General features: G+C 47.5%; 1 protein-coding gene across 4 annotated transcripts in view; it reads left to right on the top strand.

The window, feature by feature from the left end:
• Positions 1-882: 882 nt before the first annotated feature.
• Positions 883-19,102, top strand: part of NR3C1 (nuclear receptor subfamily 3 group C member 1) — a 66,623-nt gene continuing 48,403 nt past the window's right edge. For 3 of the 4 annotated variants that reach the window (XR_014318482.1, XR_014318483.1, XM_082771816.1), the window contains exons 1-2: positions 883-1,048; positions 3,067-4,256. Coding sequence is in view for 2 of the 4 variants with exons in the window: in XM_082771816.1 (XP_082627942.1) it covers positions 3,070-4,256 (1,187 nt within the window). In the remaining 2 variants the exon portion in view is untranslated. Of the gene's footprint in view, positions 1,049-1,964; positions 2,058-3,066; positions 4,257-19,102 lie in introns of all 4 variants that reach the window. The other variant, XM_082771817.1, reaches the window with a different exon arrangement.

Here is a 19,102-nt window from a genome sequence, read left to right as displayed (position 1 = left end):
AGGCGCCTTTCCCATGACTTTTCGCCGTCTTTCGGCGCCCCCCCCGGCCCGTTCCCCCCCGCTCCTCTCTCCCCGCCCGGCTCAGCGCAGGTGAGCGCGGCCCGGGGGCGAGACCCGCGGCCGGCTGCGCGGAGGGGCCGGGGGGAGCCGCGCCGGGGGGACCCCTCCTGAGCCCCTCAGCCCTCGGGGGGAGCCACCTCCAGGTCGCGGCCTCCCCCCCCGGCTCAGGGCAGTTGGGGCAGTGCAGGGGGGCGAGAAGCGGGGCGGCCCCGCCGGCAGCACGGGGCTGGAGGCGGCCGTCGGGGGGGACGGGACGGGACAGGACGGGACGGGGCGTGCGGGCGGCCCCTGGGAGCCCGAGCGGCGGCTGCAGTTGCCGTCCTCAGCCAACAGGTCGCACCGTTCCCCCTCGCTTGAGCCCGGCGGGCGCTGCCTCGCGGTGAGGGGCGCGGAGCCGAGCCGGGCCGGGCCGTGCTGAGCCCGGAGGGGCAGGGAGCGGAGCGGAACGGAGCGGGCGCTGCCGCCCAGCCTCCATGTGCCCGCCGCCTCCGGAGCCGCCGCACGTCGGGGGGGAGGCGGGCGGCGGGAGGGGGAGGGGACGAGGCCGCCGCCGTCCTCCATTTTGTGGCTGGGGCTGGGGCAGAGCCGCGCCGGGCGGGCAGGGGAGGGAGGGAAGGGAAGGAAAAAGGGACAGAAGGGGCGGGCAGCGAGGGAGCAAAGTCTGCGGCGGCAATTAGCGCTAATTAGCGGAGGGGGCGCCGCGGCGGAGGGAGAGAGGGAGAGAAGGAGGAAGGGGGGGGGGGGGAGGGAGAGAGGGAGAGGGAGGGGCGGGGACTCGGGCAGGGGCTCGGGCCGGTGGGAGGAGGAAGGGGGGGGGGGGAAGCGGGCGCCCGCCGCCGCGGCTCCAGGAGGGGCGGCTGTTTACTTCCTCCGCCCGCGCCCCTTCCACCCTTCCTGCCGCCCCACGGCTCCCCCAGGCCGCCCCCGGCCGCGGGGCCGCGATGGCAGTGGGCGGCTGAAGGAGCCCCAGCGCCCCCCCCTGGACGAGGTAAGGAGGGGCGGCGGCGGAGGGGGGGGGGGTCCCGCGGGAGGGGGAGGCTTGTGGTGGTGGGGGGGGGGGCGTCGAGGGTGCAGCCCCCCGAGGGCAGCGCGGCGGGCAGGGGGGTGCCGGCAGAGGGGGCTCGGCGGGAGCCCCCCCGAGGCTGAGCTGGGGGGGGAAGCGGAGGGGTTGGGGTCGGGGGCTGGGGCTGGGGCTGCGCGACCCCCGCCCGCCGAGCAGCCCCGACGGGAGGGTGCAGGGGGAATGGGGGGGGGATTTGGAGCCCGCTGCGGGGCGCGCAGGCAGCCGTGGGCTGTGCCGGGTTTGCAGAAGTGGGTGTGCCAGCGCCACGGCTCAACAGGTCCCGACACATTGCTGCCAGCAGGCTGCTGCGCGGGGCAGCCCCCGCCGCCGTGTGCTTTGGGGCGTCTGGCGGCTCCCTTTGCGGGTGTCCTCCCCCCCCCCCCCCCCACACACACACACACCTCGAGGGGGACCCGTGCCCCCCGACGGGGCTCCCAGCCCTGCGGGGCCGCCGCTGTCGCTGTCCCTGTCCCTTTTGGGGGGGAGCCTCGGCCCCACCGCCCCTGCCCGAGGGCACCGCAGCCCCCCCCCAGGCCCCCCGGCTGCCAGGGGCCGGCCCCCACCTCCTCCCAGCCCCCCCCCGATGGCCGCGGCTCGGCTCGGGGCTGGGGCCGGCGGCCTCGGGCCCGTTTTGCGCCGCGCGGTGCGGGCCGGGCTCGGGGGCGGCTGTCGGGGGGCGCAGCCCCTGCCCTAGGACGGGAATAGGGGCAGAGAGACCCCCCCCTGCTCGGGGCCTCCGGGCGGGTCGCGCCTGGGGAAGTTCCCCCCGGGCCGGCTGCAGCCGGGGCCACCTTAAAATATTTTTTTTTTTTTCTTTTTTTTTTTTTTTTTCCACGCGGAGACTTTGTGCCGCTCGCAGCCTTCGCCTTGGCGCACGGAAAGCTGCGGCTTTCGGCGGAGCGGAGCGGGGCGGCGGGGCGGCCGCCAGGACGAGGTGAGCTCCTGGGGTGCCCCCCCGGGGCCTTGGGGGGGGGTCCTGGGGCTGTCCCCCCCCCCCCTTTCCTCCTGGCGGCCCCTCGCAGCCGGCTGCCGGCAGCGGGCGAGCGGCACGGAAAGTTTGCATACGAATTTACAGCCCTTCCCCAAATATTTGTGCTCCCTGCTGGAAATAAATGTAGTAAACACAAGCAGATGAAACCGACGGGGTTTGTCTCCGGCGCTAGATGTCTTTCGGGGAGGGGTGACGAGCTCCTAAAGTTTGTGGAGGTGATAAAAATCCTGCTTTAGTTTGGGTTGGGTTTTATTTATAAACGTGGACTTGTTTACAGAATCGCATTGACTTCGTTTCGAGGCTCACAAGCTGCGTTTTGAGCCGGACTTAGGCAGGGTTTTGAGGTGTGGAGGTTGTGGAGCTACTGGAAAATAGCAAATTGTTTGGATTTTGGCTGGCTGGTGGATACCGAGCTGTAGAGCTGGGTTAGGGGCTGCTTCTGCCTGCCCTGAGCGATGCATCAGGACCTGCAGGGAGAGGGGAAACCAGCTCGTAAACGTGGTAGGTAGCTTCGCTCCTTCCCTGCTTGAGAAGCATTACATATGAGGGGAAGTTACCTTCTGAAATTTGTGGATTGGGTACTTCAACAACTCGTACACTTCCTTGCTTGCTAAGGTGGCTAACAGAGCTCGAGAGGGTGTTCAGAAAGCTGTCCTACGTTGCAGTCCGATTCTGAGTTGTGTACAGGCAGACTTACTGCTCCATCCGGGCTTAGCAAAGCTTTATATAAAAAAAAAAAAAAAATCATGTTACCACTCAGCTATGAACAAAAACCAAAACCAGAGGGTTTGGGAAAGATGTGGCACACATCCGTTTGTAACTTGACTTGCTGCGCTCGCGTTCTCCACGTAGTTAAACGAGGGTCACTGGGCTAATGATTTGGACTTTTTTAAATTCTGTTATTAAAATATCCTTCGTGTGCTAACTTTGAATGCTTGTTATCTTTTTATAGCTAATGTTGAAAGTAATGGATTCCAAAGAATTGCTTAACTCGTCAGATCAAGACGAAACGAGGAAAAATGTGCTCATCAGTACCAAAGGAGGGATTGTGATGGACTTTCATCCACCCTTCAGGGGTGGAGCTGCTGTGCAAGCCCCTGTATCTACATCTCCTCTCCCTGTGTCTTCTCAGTCAGATTCCAATCAGCAACCTGCTCTGGCTGATTTTTCAAAAGGATTAGTAAACAATGTGCCTCAGCCAGACCTCTCCAAGGCAGTGTCACTCTCCATGGGACTGTATATGGGTGAAACAGATGCAAAAGTGATGGGAAATGACCTTGGATTTTCGCAGCAGGGCCAAATTGGCATCTCTTCTGGAGAAACGGACTTCAGGCTCCTGGAAGAAAGTATTGCAAGCTTGAACAAGTCCTCGAGCCTGGCAGAGGACGCAAAGGGAGCAGCATCTTCTGAGGTGCCGCTGGAGCCGGATTTCCCCGGCATGGCTGGCCGCAGCGTCCCCTTAGAGCCGGGAGCGTCAGTCCAAAGCCAGGTTGGCTCTAATGGTGGCAACTTGAAATTATTCTCTGAAGACCAAAGCACCCTGGATATTCTCCAGGACTTAGAATTGCCACCAGTATCGCCTGGCAAAGAGCCAAATGGGAGCCCGTGGAGGCTTGACCCGTTGCTCGATGACGGTGGCTTGCTGTCCCCGATATCCGCAGACGATGCGTTTCTCCTGGAAGGAAATTTGGGGGAAGACTGCAAGCCTCCTATTTTGTCTGACACTAAACCTAAAATTAATGACCGTGGTGACCTTTTACCCAGTTCCAAAATGCCAATGCCTCAAGTGAAAACGGAAAAGGAAGACTTCATTGAACTCTGTACTCCTGGCATAAAGCAGGAAAACATGGGCCCAATTTATTGTCAGGCAAATTTCTCTGGGTCTAATCTACTGGGTACTAAAGTCTCTGCCATATCTATCCATGGTGTCAGTACCTCTGGGGGACAAATGTATCACTATGATTTAAATACTGCATCGCTCTCTCAGCAGCAGGATCAGAAACCAATTTTTAATATCATTCCATCTCTTCCTGCCGGTTCAGAAAATTGGAATAGGTGCCAGGGATCAGGGGATGAGACTTTAGCTCCTTTGGGAACGCTCAACCTTTCTGGCAGACCTGCTTTCTCTAATGGCTATTCAAGGTAATTAGTTTTTGTTTCTCTTTATTAAAATGTTACAAGTATGTTTAGCACAACTGCATGCAAGCTGGCTTTCCCATTTTTTTTTCCCCCTCCGCGTCGATCGTCGCTTTGTCATGCGTTGCGTGCGGCCGCCTGATGGAGGATCACCGATGTGTGGTTCTTACATTGCTCGGCAGCAATTTGCACCGGGTGCTCGACTCCGGGTGTGAAAGGGAGGAAATGAGGAGGGGAGCTGACAGGCTTTAAAAAATAAAAATAAATCTAAAATGTGTCCTAAGGGGAAAATTGAATACGTGGTGGAAGGATCCACGCACAAGGCAGTATAGAGGGAAGTATTTAAGTGTATACAAAAGCTACTTCATTCTCAAGGGTTAGAGGATAAATCACTGTGGTGTTCTTTTTCCCCCCTAGTGTTACTTAAATGTTAAGCACAAAAATAACTTGGTTGCTGGGTAAATTTCTAGAATTACATTTAAGCTGAAGTAGAGTTTTAGCTTTGCTTGGTATTGCATTTACCTTACATGGACAACAAGATTCCAAGTAGGAAATACTCAGCAGTTCGTTTAATAACTGCATTTAAAGAGATAAGAGTATTTGCAGTAAGATTTAAACATACCTGAAATTTAACTCTTACGGAGAGCGGGAGGAGGGCTTGCTTATGGGTGGCTTTCAAGGGGGAGGGTGTTCTGAGGGATCCGGCGAGTGTGTGTTTGTAGTAGGGTTTTCTCCAGCTAATTCAATAGCACGGATATTGAAGTGCAAGACTTTGCCGTTCTGGAGTAAACACAGCAGTGGCAGCTTTCTCAATGGGTAGCTGTTTGTGTCTCCTCTCGCAGTCGGAGGACAGGTTCTGATTTCAGCCCGAACGCCTAGTGGTGTGTTTTTCTTGGCTATTCCGTGTTTAACATAGCCTTGCACAAGCACGGTGTTCGGTCTCGATTGAGGAAGAGTTTTGTGGTGTGATTCAGTGAAGTGTTAGAAAATGGCTCTTGAAGCCCAAATGCATAAAACCAGTAATTGTAGGCTTTTAATGAAGTATCTGTTTTAACTTTCTTTTTTTATTGTCCCACTGACAATCGATCCCCAGAGTGTTAACTGCCCGTCTCCTTGCACGTTGCTAGCTCTGGTTTCCCACGGCTGAAATGAGATGTATGAGCATTCCTTGGGCACTTCAGGAAGACAACTTTTAATTTGCTTTCATTCTAAATTTCTGGAGTAGTTTTTGATTTTTGTAGCTGAGACGTGTTTTGCTTTGGTGACGTATTTAGAGCAAGCTGTAATGTAGGGAAACCAGGAAGGAAAATCAGAGTTTATGGAGAAATCCCATTTTGATGTATGAATATTGAATGTGCCTTATCACTTATTTTGACAGTAGAAATCCTGTGTACTTACCTTTTGCATAACCAGTCTGCCTTCCATGTTGTTTTCCATTGGTTTTATGTTTGTGTGTGTGTTTTTCCCATATATTTATCTTTAATGACAATCATTACAAAATCCGTATCAAAGCAAGAACAACTATTTCTGGGGTTGGGAGATGAATGTCAGAGCAGATCCCACGTACAGAATGGAAACAGCACTTCTGAGAATTTTTGTAAAGTTCATGCATTGTTTTTATTTTACAGAACTATTTAGAACCGAGCGCAGTCATATTTGAACGGTTTACACACAAATGTTTGTCGGGCTTTGGGGAATTTCATAAACAGCAGCTTTACATGCTTTGTTTCTGATAGTCTTGTGATGAAAAACCCACTCAAGCTCCTAATGTGTACAGAATGTATCTGATCCTAGAGTAAAAAGGACAGCAGTGCTAGATGTTATCGGTGCTTTTATGAAGCAATTTTGGGGAGTGTGCTCAGTGTGTTTTTATTGGAGCTGCCTAGGCACTGATAGCAGGCGCTATCGAGAGCCCGCAGCGACCCGCGGTGCAGCTCCTGCCGTGGCAGAAGGAAGGAGCATCTGAAGGCTCAGGTCTGCCCCGACCGTGGCGTGGTACTGACAGCGTTCCTCTGCAGGTTCCTGCTTCCTGCAAGGCTGTTTCGTATTTAAAGCTTGCTTTTGTCTTATTTAAGATAATGGATTATTTTTCCTCAATTTGAGGAACGTGTAAAAGGAATGGGGGGGCTCAGGTTGAGTTTTGCTTAAAAATGCTTTATTTCCAGAGTTCATGGAAGCTGTTCTAATTTCCCACTGATTTTTTATGAATAGATTAAAACTAAAAGTCCAATTCTAAAACCAACATTGTTTGCTTTCGCTTTTTTTTTTTCCTTATGATAGGGGCAACCCCATCTTCTTTTTAAAATAACTTTGAGATGCTAGTGAAGTCTAGGGTTTGAAACAGGAATTCTTTCTTCCTAAACTGTGTCAGAAATACTTGGTCTAAGCTGACTTAGCTGCAATTGATGCAGGGTAGATTTGTTTATTTCGCCTACAGAAGACTTAACGAAATTGGCATGCTCACCGCTTGTTCCAGAAACAAAGGAAGAGCTATCTTGCAGGGTTCCTGTGGTTGGTTTTTTGGGGTTGTTTTGTTTTTTTTTTCTTTATGGTACTGATTCTGTGAGATGAGGGCTGGGATTGCTAAACTTCAGTTTCCGGTAGGAAGCATTTCCTAGTGCTGGTGGTCTTATTTACTGTTCAGAAATGTTAATTAGGTACTAAATGTGTGGGTGAAAAGCTACAGTTCTCTCCTGGTGTTCAGGTAGTGTTTACCTTTCCTGCTTTAAAGGAAAGCGTGTAACATCTCTTTATAGATGTGCAGTCTGAAATTTGCCATGCAATTTTTAAGTGTTTTTTTTTTTTTTCCTGAGGAGAGCACAGCAAGCCCTCTCTAATGAGGTACGTGATCGTCAGGGCTGAGAAAACTGATCGGTTTCACCACGAGAAGTGGAAAGTATCCTGAAGTTAACGCAGATAGCCCACAGAACGCAAACTTTAGAACTTTGCTCCAAATGAATGAATCGGCAGAAGTCCCGGTGCTGCCGGCGGCACCTCGGGGCCGTGGCGAGGCTTCGGTGCCCGTGCGGGTGTGCAGGAGCCTGAGCAGCAGGACAGGCTCGGGGCTGGCTCCCAGGGGTGGCTTTGGCGAGGTCCCTGCTGCCCGAGGAAGATCTGGATCGATGAGAAGGCAGCAGATCAAGGGACTGGTGGACGGGAGGATCAGGAAAGGAGGCCGATGGCAAGAATTTGCTGTAGGCTTGCTTTGATAGAAGAAATGGGTCAGTATCCGAAAGAGGAGCGAAGCAAGCCGCAAGGTTTTGGTAAATGCCTCGCTGAAGAATTTGAGGTTTTGATGGTGTCTGGCTCTAACCTGAGATTACTGGTGGCTTACTGCATAAATGCCAGTGAAATCTGTTAAATTTCGGGGAATGATTTTAGCGCCACATGCTCGCAGGACTCTGCAGTAATGGATTTAATGCATATACCACTCAGCTTTTTTATTCCTCTGACTTCCTGGAGATGTGGCTTGTTGGGGGGGGGAGTGGAAGACGAGGAGAAGCCATGCAGCAGCGCGGATTTTTTTTCTTTCTTAGCCTACAGCCAGAATTTACAAAAACTGGGCCCCACTGGCAGCGTTACGGCTTCTAGTATTACATTTGAAATCATTCCTAGTGCTCCAGCTTGTGGGGGATAAGGATCATTAAGGAGGTTTAAGGAAGGGCGAGAGCTGCAAGAAGCCATGGAAGAGGAGGAGAATCTTTTTTGGGGGGAAGCTCTGCTGGTCGGCCGCAGCCAAGAGAGCTGGTGGGTCACAGCTGCCTAGCTGGGAGCTGCTTTGGGCTCGGACATTTTACTCGAAGGAAGGGGAAAGCAGGGATCGCTTGCTAGAGATGGCAAAGGTCAGTTGTCCGTTTGTCTTACCTCATTGTTTCGGGCTGGCTTTCGGCCAAGGCCGGTGGCTTGGCGCGGCCGAGCGCGGTGCTTTAAATGTTGTCTGACTCAGCAGTGTGCAATGTATGGCACATTCTGAAGCGTGCCGTACTTCATCATTTTATTTTGACACAAAACCCGGACTCGTTATTTGGAGGGCTTGCTCCAGGGTTTGGTAGCCTGTGTTGTGATTTGTCAGCCTAGCGTAACTCTGGGGTCAGGCTTTGCGTTCTGGAAATGCGCAGCGAGGAGGTTACCTGTTCTGTCAGGAGGGCCTGAGTTAGGGGTGTCCCGCAGCATATGGTGAAAGGTGCTGTGAGAGTGAAGGTAGCTAGATAAACCATAGCTCACATCAGATATAATCCACTTCTTCCCATTTAAAATGATCCATTCAGCTGGCTGGTAGCTGAGTAGGCTTCTGTGAGTCCAGCCCAAATTGGTAACTTCTACTAATTTACACCCCCTATAATGACCTTGGTTTCAGTCCCAGTTCCAGCTTGCGAAACACAAGTTGATTTTTGTTTTCCGTTGCATATTTGTGTGTTACGTATCTTAAACAGTAGTTGAACCCCACTGTACTCAAAGGCGGGCAGTAAAAGCAAGGCTGTAGTTTAAGGCAGCTCCTGATGAATCTTCTAATCGATGTGAAATAGACGCCTCACCGAGTCCTGCGTCATCTGTTTACTGTGTTAAAGATCAGGGCTTTACACAGAGGGGGGAACTGAGCTGGGGATGCAAACATCCCTTCTTACTTTGGCTGTTACTGACCAGTTACTGTATTGTTGAAAATAATACAGTAACTGGGCAGTTAGTCAGAGAGGTGAGCCGTTCTGTGCGTAGCTGTAACTGCAAACTGGAGCTAGCTGTGTGTTGTAAAGGCTTGCCAAGTCCTCCTCTCTCTTCCTGGGCTTCCCTTTTACCGCCACCACATCTGCTGGGGGGGCTTCCTCTAATTTTTTTTTGAAATGCTTCCTAACTTTGAGCAGCGAATATCCCAGAGGAGCAGCTGGCAACGCTGGCTGAGCGATGCGATGCGCACGCCGCAGTTTGACTGTTCCTGTTTGCTACACCTCAAACACAAGAGAGGCTGCTGCTCCCATTCCCTTCCCAGATTCAGTGCCTGGGTCCACCAGAGTTGTTCCCTGGTGTGTTTGCTTAAGCCAGCTGAGTTGGTGGGGCTGTTCCAGCAATGAGAGCTCCACAGTTGGTCCAAAAGGTGGTGGGAAAGGCGGTGCTGGTCCCAGCGTGTCTGGGCTGAAGGGGGCTGCCTTCGCAGCTCCTTCGTGGCCTCGTTCGTCCAATGTGGTTTGGGAGGATGGAGGCTGGGTTATTTGACCGGTTTGAATCCCCGGGTATGCTGGTTGCAAACATTTTTGCAACGCTTCTTTACCTGTTCTTCATTGATGCACAAAGCTCAGTGGAGTAAGAGATCATCTTTTAATTCCATTAGCCTTTTACCTATGGTATGCTAGGCATCGAAATAAGCTGTTACTTTTTTTTTTTTTTTTTTAGTAATCAGTGGCTTCTGGATTTTTTCAGAATGCTTTTTGGAGCAAATGCAAGATCCAGTGCTGGCACGTTAGTCTGAGGTGTGATGTGAGCGGTTCTCTTAGGGCGCTTTGTTAGACCTCCTGGCCGGAGCAGTGTCTGTCCTTGTGCCGCTGGGTGTTAGATCAGGGGCTTGCCCACCAGCTTACGGGAGGGGGCAAGGACTCAGCACTCAGACACTGGCCTGGGAGAAAATGAATGTGTGTCTCTTGTTAGTAGCTCTTCCCCTCACAAACCCCTTGTTTCTGGAATATTACTAGATCTAATTGTATTTTATTTTTTTTTTCCCTAAAGGGTACATTAAGGCTGACTAAGCAGATACTGTGCCACTGATGTGCTGGGATAACATAATTCAATAGTTCTGCAAAGCGTTCCAAAGTCGTCATTGTTGAGATTTAAACAACAAAAAAAAAATATTAATGAAATCCTGTTCTCAACCCAAGAGCTTTACAATTACCTTGTTTTTGTGTTATTAAAATATCTGATGGTGTGTAGTCTCCAGCATAGAGAAATTAACTTTAAAATGCATTCATAAAAAAATCAACTTAGATTTGTTTCTGTGTTTCTAAGAACAGTTAGGTGTGGAGCTGGATAACAGCTGGGAAGAATGTGTAACCATACAGTACTTTGTACAACAGATCCAGAGAGTTTGTTGTGTTAAGCTGTTTGATTTTTATAGACTTTGTCTCCCAGACACTGTCGGTATACATGAATTTAATCTCATAATTTGCTGAAGTGTTGAAGCATTGCATCATTAGGTACACAGATTATGTGGAGTTCTCATGACAGGTTTTCTGACTGATTCACGTAGTGTGAAACCCATTTATAATACAGTATTTGCCTAAATAACCAAGATACTCGTAGGCCAGGAGTTAATCCCATTCTGTATGCTGGGTTCGGGAAATTATGCAAAGACACTGCGGGTTGGTAGCCCCATCTCCATGGGATGGAAGTGAACCGGGATGGCTGCAGTAGGTGACACGCACACAAAATTACAGTAATTCCTTTCAGCTTGTTGCCTTGTCACTGACTTCGCATCAGCTAGGTTCAGCTGTCCTTGGGACAGAAATGAAACGGAGCAATCAAGTTGCTGTGCCCACGGGCAGGAGGCTGAGTGGAACCATGGTGGCAGCGGGAGGCTGTGTGGCACGGCGAGCTGGGGTGAGCGAGTGTTTGTCCAGAAGCAGCTGGGCTGGGAGCTCAATTTAGCCCAATTACTCTCTCCCAGAGGCTTTTCTTCTTGCCTCATCTTTGCTGTGAAGGTGTCATGTTTTGGACCAGCTTCCTATGCCCGTAGCTGATTCAGCTGGTGCTAACTCTACTGAGAAACTTTCTGCTGGACTTCTTTCCCTGGCTGAAACAATGTCTTCGTGTGTTAAAGCTCTGTACTGCATCGCGGGAAATAGGATCGTGTTCACACAGTGACAAAAGCACATCCCTCTGCCTTGCTGGCCTGTGCCGCCGGCTCCGTCGCTCGGGCACCGAGGTCCCAGAGCGCAGCAGAGCTCGGGGTAACCGCGGCCTCGTGAGCTCCTGCACGTGGGGCTGAGTTTGGCAGCGTAGCTGATGTCAGGATTTTCTGGCTGCTCTTGGAAGTGAGAATTAAGTTTAGATCCCAGTACGCCACGCTGCTTATCCAGGGTATCACGGGGAGTGTAATATTAATGGCTCCTTAAATCAATAGTCACTACAACTGGGGGAATTTCTGGAGGAAGCAGTGCTCCTCTATCAAATCCATCTTGACATCTTGCAGAGTACATTTCTGTACCAGCCAACTGCTTTCTTAATATAGCCTGTATCAATTTGTTATAATTAAAGCTCACGATTCCATCTGTACCTATGGATTCGCACTCCATGTTAAGTCTTCCTGGAAAGTTAAATCCCGGTGCACTGTAAATCTGAATGTCTAGTGAGCTCCTGCTGTGTTTTTGGAGGCGTGATGTAATGTGCAAGTTCTACTTTCTGTTCAAAGATCTCAATTTTCCCGAAATGTCAAAGGTCAAGCTGCATTTGAGAAACAAGTTCCAAAATAATAATAATGCCATTCTTGAATTGAGTTCAGTGCTACTGTAATTTAGTGAAGAAACCAAGTTCCACAGCGGGTTTCTCCAGTAGTACGCTCTCCATACAATTTGCAGTAATTTGCACGGTTACCCCGTGTGTCAGGAAACAGCTGGAAATGGTGATTGTGTTCGTGCATCATGGTCACAGAAGATTTAATATGGAACTTCTTAGCAGCCGAGTGCAATTTACTCAGCTTTACTCAGATGCTTCACATTTCTGGTTACTTTTGTTTTAGGTAACAAGTTTTAAGTAATGCTCAGGGCTCTAGTTTTGGAGCTCTCCTTACCTAAAGTCTCTGTTGTGGTAGACTTCTGCGTTATATTAGAAACTTTTTCTTTTTTTTTTTTTTTCTGGCAGAGGACGGGGGGAAGCGTTGTTTCTTTGCATGTGCGTACCTTTCTCACGGTATTTGCTTGTATTTGCTTGCCTGCCTCGGCTTCCTGGAAGTGCTGCTGGAGGAGGCTGAAAGGCGATAACCTTGCTGTTCACCAGGAGCCTGGCTTCCCTGTGCACACCTGCATCTCTGGCAGGGTGATTGGGGCAGGCAAATGGCATGGCCCATGTGAAATTCTGTAAAATCTTCAGCAAAGGAGTTCTTGGTCTTGCATCAGACTCCTCCAGCCTTCGTGTGGCGCTCCCAGCACCTGCGGGGTCTGTGTGAGGGGAGCAGGTCGCTCCTCGTTGCGCTTGGGCAGCGTTGGTGCCCTTGGCCTCCTGGCCGTGCCGGTGGCATTGGCACATCCTTGGGTCTTCCGAACCTTCACATGCCATCATAAGCTGCTTTTGAGAGCACAAACCTGAAGTTCTGTGACCCTCCTGAATTTCTTGCGAGCTTTGAAGGGTTGCTCCTCAGTGCAGCGTTGGCTCATTAGCTGGGAGTTTGGTGGCTGTGACAGAAAAGAGCAGCTGATGCGGTTTATTTTTGTTATTACTTGAAGAACCTGCTTGACACAGCCTGGTGTGTATGTGCGATAATGTCTAATGGCATGGTAATATGGTCTGTTACTGTTGCAGTACAGATTTCTGCAGAAGAGGAGCTGCTGCCAGAACGATGCTGGTAGAACACGTTACGCAGCGCAGATGCCAATTACTCCATGGTGGAGCCTCTCCGCCAGTCAGAGCCACACTTGTGGTGATTGTCATGGCGAATTAAAGGCAGTGTGCTGCTGTACTTCGGTAGTCTGTGTTGGAGCCTGGTTCCATACCGCGCTCCTCAGCAGTTCCTAAGTATCTGTAATGCATTCACCAAGGTTTGGGGAGAAAGGGATGCTTGGTGTGGCTTCGAAGAAGGCTGGCTGTCAGGTAATGCTGTGTCCGTGAGGGGCTGTGTGGTATACACGTAAAATACAGGGGATATCTCACATCACGTAAAAATGAGGGGTGTATGGATACATCTGTAAGTGTGCCGTCACAAAAGAGATACGGAGTTCTCCCATTTTTGGTAGGTTTTTATGCCATCAGAAGATGCAGGTTGTTAACAATGTGCTTTAAATCAACATGTCTATGCCATGAGCACGTTAAGTACTTCTGTGTACCCATGCAGTTTTTTTCTCACTTTTAAAAAAAAAAAAAATAGCTTTATTGCTCCAGAAAGCTAACAGAACTTTTTTAAGCCATTGACTCAATGTTTTTAACAAATCAGAGCTGAAAACATGCATGTGCTGCATGCGTGTGTGTGGATTTGCTATGCAAGAATGCAGTTCATAGATGTAAATTTAAAAGAAAAAAACAGATAATTGCACATGGTATAGTTTCATGTCCTGATTTCAGTTTGCATGCTGCCTAGCTGTGCTTTCTCTCCTGTAGTATTTTTTTTAATTACTTTTACTTTGTTCTTGGATGTTGTTTTCTTTTTTTCCTTCTTTTTTTTTTTGCCTGTTGATTTTCTGTTAATCTTGTGCTAGGTATGAATTTCTCTTAAGACTGTTTTTCATAAAATGCTTTATATTGTCTTATATTCTAATCTACTTCATGTTTTAACTGAGAATAGACCCTTAAATGCTTTTTTAAATTACAGATTCCGAATTTGATATCCAGAAAAGCTTATAGATACTGGAGATGAGTGAGGGAATGTGGAATTGCAGTAAGACAATAAATATTTGGAGAAATAATAGCAGGCTGCATATGAAATGACCAATTCAGATTCTTTCTGAATGATAGAATTCCTTATAAATATCTCTTTTTATTCACATGCATCAGTGGGGAAAACTTGACTTAAAATGAAGATCAAATTAGCAGGTGAGCAATGAGCACACCTAGTAGTGGAAAAATAGACAATCAGACATGTCGATGGCATTAATTTCTCTCCATAGTTGATATGAATGCCTTGTCTCTCTCAGTTCCTTTTGCTGGAATTGTAATGTTCATGGTTTATCAAACTTCCTGCAGAAACGAAAATGAAAATACTCAGTGATCAGGCAGTGCTCTGCAGAAGGAGTTACTGTGGTTATAAAAACCAACTAATTAAGCTTGTAGCTACAGAATGTCACCCGGGCTAACTTTAAATCCGCGTACTCTTCTTCAATATTCTTTGCAAAAGAGTGGATTTGTTCTCACCCTTCCTTGGCTATGCTAATGACACTTGTGTTGTGCTTGCTTTTGTGCTGCCTCCGGTCTTTAAATGCAGCAAAATAATGAGGTTTCTGTTTTTTCTGTTCATGTCTGTTCATGCTGAAGTCCCGCTTCTAGTGAGGCTCGGAAGCCTAAAGAAGTATTGGTTACCAGTGAAAGCTGGATTGAGCTAATGCAGTCTCCTTAGATCTCAAATCGTTATCTAGTCTGTCTGCATCTATATTATACCGAGTGGCAAAATTCTCTGTAAGCCCCTGGAAGAATGTTGTTGTTGTTTTGAACTTCGCTGTTACCTCCTATCAGTTTGCTTTCAGTCTAGATTCCAAATGCAGCAATCTAATAATTCTTTCATTTGAGGAAATAAATATGGTGGAAATACTGGAGTAATGTGAAATTCTAGCTACTCTTTTTGGAGGGTTTGTTCATTCAGAAATGTAAACATTCTCCCTCCCAAAACAAATCTTTTAAGCCTGTAATTGAACAGACTTCAAATACTGTTTTTTGCAGGTTTGTTGGGGATGGCTTTCTGAAACCTGCCTTTTTTTTTTTTTTTTTTTATACGTATTTAAAAAAAAAAAATCTACATCTTGGGTTTCTGGGTAGTTAGGGTTTCCTTGAGGAAACCTTTGGCTCAAGTATTTGCAAGGTTTCTAGGGATTTCCATACTGCTGGGAACCTGTTAGAGCTGCTTGCTGCCTCCCCCACCATTTTCCTGCCGTACCCAGCTGTGATCAGACCGCAGCAGCTGGGGGTACTTTGATGAAAATGCCCCATGTGGGTCCCACCCCATTTTGCTGGAAGGGCAGGACCCGCAGGGCTGCGGGACGAGGAGCTGGGGAGACGCTCACTGGGGCTGAGGAGCAGGCGGGTGAGGCACTGGGAGGCTGGGGCAGGGTCCGGTTTGGAAGGCAAAGATCAGCATCTCCTGGAAGCCAGGTAGTGCGAACACTGTAAGTGCACAAACAAATAACCAGAGGAAGAGGAAATATACATTGCGTGCTTCTAAAATACCTTGTTAGCTTTTTTTTTTTTTTTTTTTTTTTTTTTTTTTTTTAACCATAGGTACCATTAGAAACCTTCACCTCTGTATAAAAGTTTTCTCGGGAATGCAAGAAACCATACTCTTTTCAAATTGTAACTTCAATATATTTACAGCATTTTTGATAAGGAAGTTCCAAAGATACATTAGTGAATTATTTTTATTATGCTATTTTCGGTTGTTTATTTCAGTGATCGAGTCTGGTAGATCTCTTACGAAAAGAACTACGATGATGTTGAAGGGTTGCACCATTTTTAATTACTTTTTATGTCAAAAAGAGCTGTTACTGTGTTTTTATTTAGCTCTGCAGGATTAGGTCTTGTGAATATGGTAAATTACTGTGTTGAAGAGATACTTGCTATGAGAAGAGTGGTTCAAAATGGAATAAAACACTAAAGAAAAAGTAGAAGGCTGTAAGTTGTACTCGGAAAATAAATCAAGCAAGCTGGCTTTTGCTACCTTACTCAGATTTCCAAACAAACATAGATTAAAATCTAATTCGTAAAGAATGGTAGGATGTCTTTTTTACCAATTTATTTTGTAAATTGTGTAATCCCTTTTTAGAGGGAAGGGAAGACTTTGTAATATATTTTGTGTTATTTGCTTTGGCCAAACAATCCTGATAAGCTTAAGGCTTAAAAGAAAAATGAACATGAAGAGATCCTGTATCACAAATACAGTCTGCCTTGTGCTCTCTGTAGCCAAAGAGCTGCTACTTCAATGCTAGCATCTTTCAGGAAAAGCATTCTTTCTAACCTCTTCTATTTTGTTACAGTCCAGGCAAGGCTTCTTAGAGGTCGTTTGGCCCCATTGAATTCTGTGGGAATGAACCATTTTTAAATCTGAGTCCTGCTCTGTTGTAAAGTCTCTTGATGTTGATTTCATGTACTTTAATGAATTCTGTCCTTCCTGAACACGTATTTCTACTAAGCCCCACACATCTGCTGTTTTCTGAACTGACAAGGAAGCTATTCTGACACCTTCAATTTTAATAAAACTGATCCAGCAAGTTTTGTAATGAATTAGCTTTCCATAGTTAGAGAAGACAGGTCTGTTCAAATGAAATGGCAGCTTATTTGCAGCTTAAGTGTGTGATTTAATAAAAGTGAAATTCAGTGCTAAAACTTCTGGTATAAAATGCAAATACTACAAAAAAAAAAAAAAAAAAAAAACAAACACGAAAACCTGAATGTTCAGAGTTCCTTATTTTGAGTAACAAAGCATGCAATTTTTTATTTTTTTATTTTTTTTTTAAGTGAGCAGTTAATATTGGGATGCTTACAAGATTGCATTCTTAGTCATACCAGATATCTGACTACTTTCAAACAAGAGCAACTGGTTCGTCAGGTGAGCGTGGACCTATTTTATCACTTTAAAGATTCTTTTAACATGTTATAGGTTGGGACATCTGAGATTTTAATGAATAACAACCACAAGGTTGGAGCATTGTTAATAGCGCACTTGTTTGTGTCACTTACTGTGTTCCAACTGTCAGAGAAAAACTACATGGCTAACTTGCACAACATGCTATTAAGGAGGGAGGAAGTGACTTCAGTTTCTATTCCTGGTTGACCCAAGACTATAAACTGAGGAAGAGCTATAAAGGAAATGCAACATTCAGCTCTTTGAATCTTTCCAAGGATTTATAAGTGTTACTAACTCTGCCTTCCTGTGTGCAACACATTTCAAGATATGGACATCTCAAAGCTTCCATTCTAATTAAAAAATGAATCAGAACACGTACCTAGTGAGGGAAGCCCCAAAACTTGATAGAAGTAATGGTAAGCTATAATGCTATTTTTCATCAACAAGGTCTAAAACTTTCTGTGTCAACAATCAGAAAAGTTTATTTCCCAAAGCCTTAATGCTTCTGTATTGAGGGAGATGCATATTCTTTTAGTCTGTTCCTTAAGCTTCTTTTTTGCATCGGAGTCTCTTTCTAGGCTCTATATTAAAGGAAGGAAATAAGTTTAACAAAGTTTTTTTCTTCACTTGTGTCTTTCTTACTCAAGTCTGTCTGTAATGATTTTGCTTTTATGAAGATCACATACTTCCTTATCTGTGCGTTAGAAGATGAAATAATGACTTTGAAGGTTGTCTGAAAGAGTTATGGTGCTTGCTTGCATGGTGCTTGTTCTCATTCTTTGATTGAAACCGCTGTCACAGGATGATGTTCTGCTGCAGGATAGGATAAGATTTTGGGGTTTGGTTGTGTATTCAGAAGATCTGTAGAGCTTAAACTTTTACAGATGAAAAAGGTGGCTGGGTTCCACATGAGTGCTAGTGACTTTGGGATATCTGTTCTAAACACGCTGAATGATGCCTGCCTGGCTGCCGGTTGTAAGGTAGCTTCCTCTAGACAGTGTTTAAAATCACATTGGTGGTTCAGCTATGATGATTTGCCGTCGCGTTGTCAGAAGCACAATGCAACTAAACCATAAACTATTTCAATATATTTATGGGATTGCAAAGCTAACAGCCTATAGACTGTGGGAGGGCCCTCGGACACATCGAATAGCGTGTATTTCCAGGGAGGTTTCTGGCCGATATGGCTGTTTCACAGCCAGGCCCTGATATTTTGTCCCTAGCTTTGTGACTCCATGCTGCCGTTTCAAGCAGCTTGTGCCAGACGTGCTGAAGGGTTGGGTGGGATGCAGAGAGCCGGTGCGCTTCGGGGCTTGGTTTGCAGTGGTGCTGGGAATTAGCTGGAAAGGTTCCTGGTCATGAAGCTGGGTGAGGCTGATGCAGGCCAAGCAAGTCTTAGTTTAAAACAACAAAAAACAAGTCAGGGTTTTAAAACAGGGAGCAGCTTGCCCAGGTGCGTTGAACAGAAATCCCATAAAACATGGAGGGTAAAATGTAAAAAGGAAGGTGAGAGGTGATTAAAAAATAAAAAATAAAGAACTTGAGTGCCTTGCAGAGGTGCTGTAAGAGCTGGTGAGCTCTGCAGGTGTGTCTGGTGCTGGTGGGGCAGTGAGGCACGTGAGGAGGCTGGTGGTGGGGTGCGGGCCTGCCCTCACGCATGGGCAGTGGAGGAGCTGGCTGTGTCGGAGGTAAATACACACAAGGTGTGTGACCAGAGGGATGTGTGAGATGTTAACAAGTCACCAGGCCTGGGTGACCTTTAAAATAAAATCTAAATTATTTTTTTTTTTCCTTTGGAGCCTTGGACATGTTTTTCTTGCCAAAGGCTAGTTAAAAAGGAAAAAAAACAAACAGCACCTCAAGTTGGCATGGAATTGGAAGACTGGTCCTTGTGGAGAATTGAAAACTGGTTAAAGAATAGGAAGCAAAAGGATTTAGTGTTTGTTATACAGGATGAAAAACTCAACTGCCTCATTCCCTTGGGGTCAGTGCTGAGACGGGACCTGAAAAGGGAACGGGAGGGAGGGCTCTGGGCTAAGCTGATACGGAGCTATTTTGGGTAGCCCGGTGCCACACTGGAAAGCTCTCTTAAAATATAGTGAACGCACGGGAAAGTGGAAGGGGGAGCCTCTGTGTGAGAAAAGCTGGGACCATGAGTCTAGGGTAAATTGCCTATGCGTTGCTTAATTAAAAAAAAAAAAAAAAAAATCAGAGCTTGGAGCTGGCAGCTGCAGCTCAGGGAAGGGGGTCTGGAGTTTTTGTGAAATCATCAGCTCGGTGTGCAACAGCAGCTGAAAAAGTAAATAAGGTTTTGTGTTATCAGGAAGGATAAAGAGAATGACCTCTGCCTTGTGCTGCTTCACAAAGCCTTGGTGCACTCAGCCCGAGGGCT

The sequence above is a fragment of the Aythya marila genome (genome assembly GCF_965140915.1).
Source record: "Aythya marila genome assembly, chromosome: 14".
NCBI classification, from domain to species: Eukaryota; Metazoa; Chordata; class Aves; order Anseriformes; family Anatidae; genus Aythya; species Aythya marila.
Note: the sequence above shows the minus strand (reverse complement) of the source record. Positions and strands in the feature narration are given on the sequence as shown.